This window comes from Rousettus aegyptiacus, unplaced genomic scaffold (assembly GCF_014176215.1).
Source record: "Rousettus aegyptiacus isolate mRouAeg1 unplaced genomic scaffold, mRouAeg1.p scaffold_m13_p_4, whole genome shotgun sequence".
NCBI classification, from domain to species: Eukaryota; Metazoa; Chordata; class Mammalia; order Chiroptera; family Pteropodidae; genus Rousettus; species Rousettus aegyptiacus.
The window spans coordinates 8196074-8199925 of record NW_023416307.1 but is presented as its reverse complement, the minus strand read 5'-3'; the positions used below and the strand labels follow the sequence as shown (position 1 = coordinate 8199925).

The 3852-nt window shown below is 34.3% G+C and overlaps 1 protein-coding gene across 1 annotated transcript; it reads right to left on the bottom strand.

The window, feature by feature from the left end:
- Positions 1–1654: 1654 nt before the first annotated feature.
- Positions 1655–3852, bottom strand: LOC118601674 (keratin-associated protein 19-7-like). Its single transcript, XM_036219459.1, has one exon. It carries the CDS (start codon positions 2272–2274, stop codon positions 1969–1971), a length of 306 nt encoding a protein of 101 aa, XP_036075352.1. The 5' UTR covers positions 2275–3852; the 3' UTR covers positions 1655–1968.

Below are 3852 nucleotides of genomic sequence, written 5' to 3'. Positions count from 1 at the left end.
AAAGCATAGTGTATAAGGGTCAGAACTACAATTTTATAGAGAGAGAACCCTACATCTAGGAAGACAGCAGGGGCTGTACGGCTGAAGAAACACGGTGAATGTCAGCCTTTAGACGCAAGTCCACTAAAAGCCTGGGATTTAATTGTAAGGTAATAGAATGATTCCTTTCCCCTAAACCATATCATTACACAGACTGGGGTTCTGATATAATAGTGAATTACAGCAGATAGAGCTGCAAGACACCAATCCTCTCTAAAGAAGAGTAGTTAGGGACGAACAAAGTAAAAAGAAAACAAGTTTCTGGCCTCTACAGCTAAAAGAAACACTTAACACAGCCCAACTCCTAACCAGACACAAAAATTCTTACACTAAAGTCCTCTTTGCCTCAGTTTTCACCAGGAACTGAGTACCCAATAAAACATCTGACTTTTAAAACCAAAACCAAATCAAAATCTAATACATATCTATATATGACATGCCAAAAGATAAGAAGAACACAAATAGAAGAGAAAATAAATCATCAAAGCTAGACTCAGACATAACAAGAACATTGAAATAACAACCTGAGGAATTAAAATAATCTGTGGTATAACCGTTATGTTTTTTCTATTTACCCAGTGAATATATTGACTTAACATTTATGATTTTCTAATGGTAAACTTTTCTTGCATTTTTAAAATAAAACTCACTTGGTCATGACGTAGTATCTATTTGATTTTCTAATGGTAAAATTTTCTTGCATTTTTAAAATAAAACTCACTTGGTCATGACGTATTATCTATTTGTTTATGTGTTCTTTAGAATTTTGCTTATATACTAGCGAGAAATACCGTCCTGTAATTTTCCCTGCTGATGGCATTATATTTTTATTTTGAGATACTGCAGGCTTCAACAAAAAGTACAGAAGAAATGTTCCCTCATTTCATATTCTCTGGAAGAGAAAGTATTTAGAATTCACCAGTGAAACCATCTGGCTTTAAATTGGCATTTTTGGCAAGATTTTTAATCATAGATTTAATTTCTACATGAGATATAAAACTATTCAAATATTTTTTCTTCTTGAATCAGTTTTCATAAATTTTATTTAATGCAGTAATATATATTTGAAGTTAGGACAAGTGGGTTTTGATTTTATTTTATATTTTTTATTTCATGAAACATTTTAAAAATACCCCGAATAAGAAAGAATAAATATTACAACAAATATCAAAGGCCCATCACCTAGATTTAATAATGATTAATATTTGTTAATTCTTTCATGTTTATTTTCTCAAGTGTTCTAAAATAACTTACATGCAAACTAAAGTTTCTCATTATTTTGTTTTGAAATTAACAATGTAGTTCCAAGGAATAATAAATGTAAAAAAATTAAACTAAAGTTTTATTATCATTGCAAAGCCTGTTAAAATTTACATAGAATTCCTATCTTCTGGGAAGGGAAGAAAAGATAAATGATAATGAGGAGAGGAAGGATAAGATGAAGGACAAGAAGAGAAAAAGGAGGAGGGGGAGTAGTAAGGAAAAGAAGAAAGGAAGAAAAAGGGGGAAGAAATAATCATGAAATAAAACATATTGGTAAATGTCGTAGATATATGAAGAAAATATTGTCATAGTTGATGATAATATTAATGCAAATTTATTGTGACAAAAATAATTGAAACTGAAAACATGTTTACTATGTCAGGAAAGTTTATTATTAGGTATCAGGTACTGAAAGGCAAATTTTTGCTAGTGTGATGACTCTCCATCCTACATAGACAGGGATCCCTGAAGAACATCATGATGAAGGTCAACATCTAGCTCATCAAGTTTTGTTCACATTGTTGTCAGAAACTAGGTAGTAGAAATAACAGTTTAGTTATCAAGACAGGATAGATGAAGTAGGCAGGTGATGGGATAAAGTTTTCTAGATGAATAAAAGTCTCACAGAAGACTAAGTCCACAAATCATAAACTTCCAAGTGTTAATTCAGTAGAATCTAGAAGACCAGTATCTTCCGTAGGAACATGGACTCCAGTAGCTATACCCGTAGCCTCCATAGCAAGAGGGGCGGTAGCAGCCACATCCATAGCCTCCGTAGCCACAGCCATAGCCCAGTCCACGGAAGCTGCCCCATCCGCAGCCATAGCCACAGCCCAGGCCAGAGAAGCCTCCACAGCCGTAGCCCAGGCCTCCGTAGTAGCTGCCGTAGTAGCTCATGGTGTCAAGAGTGGTGAGTTTGGCTTGGTATTGTAGGTCAATTTTGTGACTGTGACTGTGACTGCACAGGGACATTTATATATATGGATGGGAGTGGAAAGCCACACCTCTAACGTCATCCAATAGAATGCATTACTATGTGAAAACTATGTCAATTACCCTGTTTTCTAAAAGCAAACCATGCCTTCCACTTGTTTACGTAACGAGTTATTCAAGAATAATGTGATGCATTTGCCTGATTCATTTGAATTCCTAGAAAAATATTTTACTGTCAATAAGATGCTCTTGTGTTTATAATTCATATACATGTTTGTGTTTCTGAGTTTTAAACTCTATAAACAAATCTCTGTAACTTGAGGTATTCTCCAAATTGATCCCATGAGATCTCATCTACCCTCTAATTGTACCCTTTCCTGTATAAAGAGTCTGTAGCCATTGACTCTTTCTAGGCCAAGGGCATTATATTTCTTCTCTCAAGAATTCACATAAGTTGAACCATAATTAGTACCTGAAATACTAGTCCTATAAAAAATGGCCATCAGCTATAATGTACATCTTAATTCAACATGCTTCTAATGTCAGCGGAGAACCACATTTTGTGGTGCAATGGTGATATCTATTTTTAAGAGAGCCACACACTGATATCAGAGGAATTTCTCAAGTATCATGTGCCATGTAGAAGAAGCCTGCTTCATGGATACCAATGAAGATTGTATAAAAAGAGTTCCCGTGATTCACTATGAATAGCTCCATGTAGTACTGTCCTGCTTAATTACTTGCATAAGGTCACACAGCTAACTAGTGGCTGAAATGAGTTAAAAACCAGTTTTCTGGCTCAGAAGCCCGTGCTTTTGAGTTCATTATGTGGCTCAGTATTACCAGGTATAATACGAGGGGAAAAGTACTTAAAAGTACTAGGTATAATGAGAGAAAAGTACTTAACTTTTAAACAAGAAATAATTAAACCATTAAAAAATGCAATTGCTTTGAAAAGAAATTACAAATAAATATTTCTTTTTAAATCTACTTTAGTTGACTTAACAAAATAAAGCATGCCACTCATAATTCAACCTTTCTTAATGCTGTAGGAACCTCATCATGAGTATTGATTAATGCAATACTGTCATGCAGAAATATTTTGGGGCGTTATCAGCCTGCTGAAGGCACAACTTTCAGCGGTTAACACATTCAACAAATGTTCACTTACTGATTACTACATTTGAGACACTAATATACTCGGTTTAGAAAAGAAAAGTTAGCTTGTGAACTAAACGGAAGTTACATTGTAGTATAGGACTAGATATTAAAGCATTGATATACAAGCAATACATAACTAATGAATTTTGTATAAAAAAGATGAATTGACAATAAATGAACAAGGAGCTCTGTTTGGAGATCTGGGCACTTGTCCAGTGGTAGTCTGTAACATAATCATGGGATACTGATTTGTTGGAAGACTGGATTATTGTCCTTTAGCTAAATCCCAACAGAAGTACCATGTGATTCTGGATTTGTGTTTCTACCTTGCCTTGCCCTCAAGACCATGTCACTTTTTTACTATCGTCCTGATATTATTTTCAAATGATTAGACATAAACGAAACGTTGTTTCTTTTAATCAGAATCTTCTCTTGCTGCTTCATCTTTCTGCTCTT

What these genes read in the sequence shown, in the direction of transcription:
- LOC118601674 (XM_036219459.1), bottom strand. Translation starts at nt 2,274, where the DNA reads ATGTCCCTGTGCAGTCACAGTCACAGTCACAAAATTGACCTACAATAC.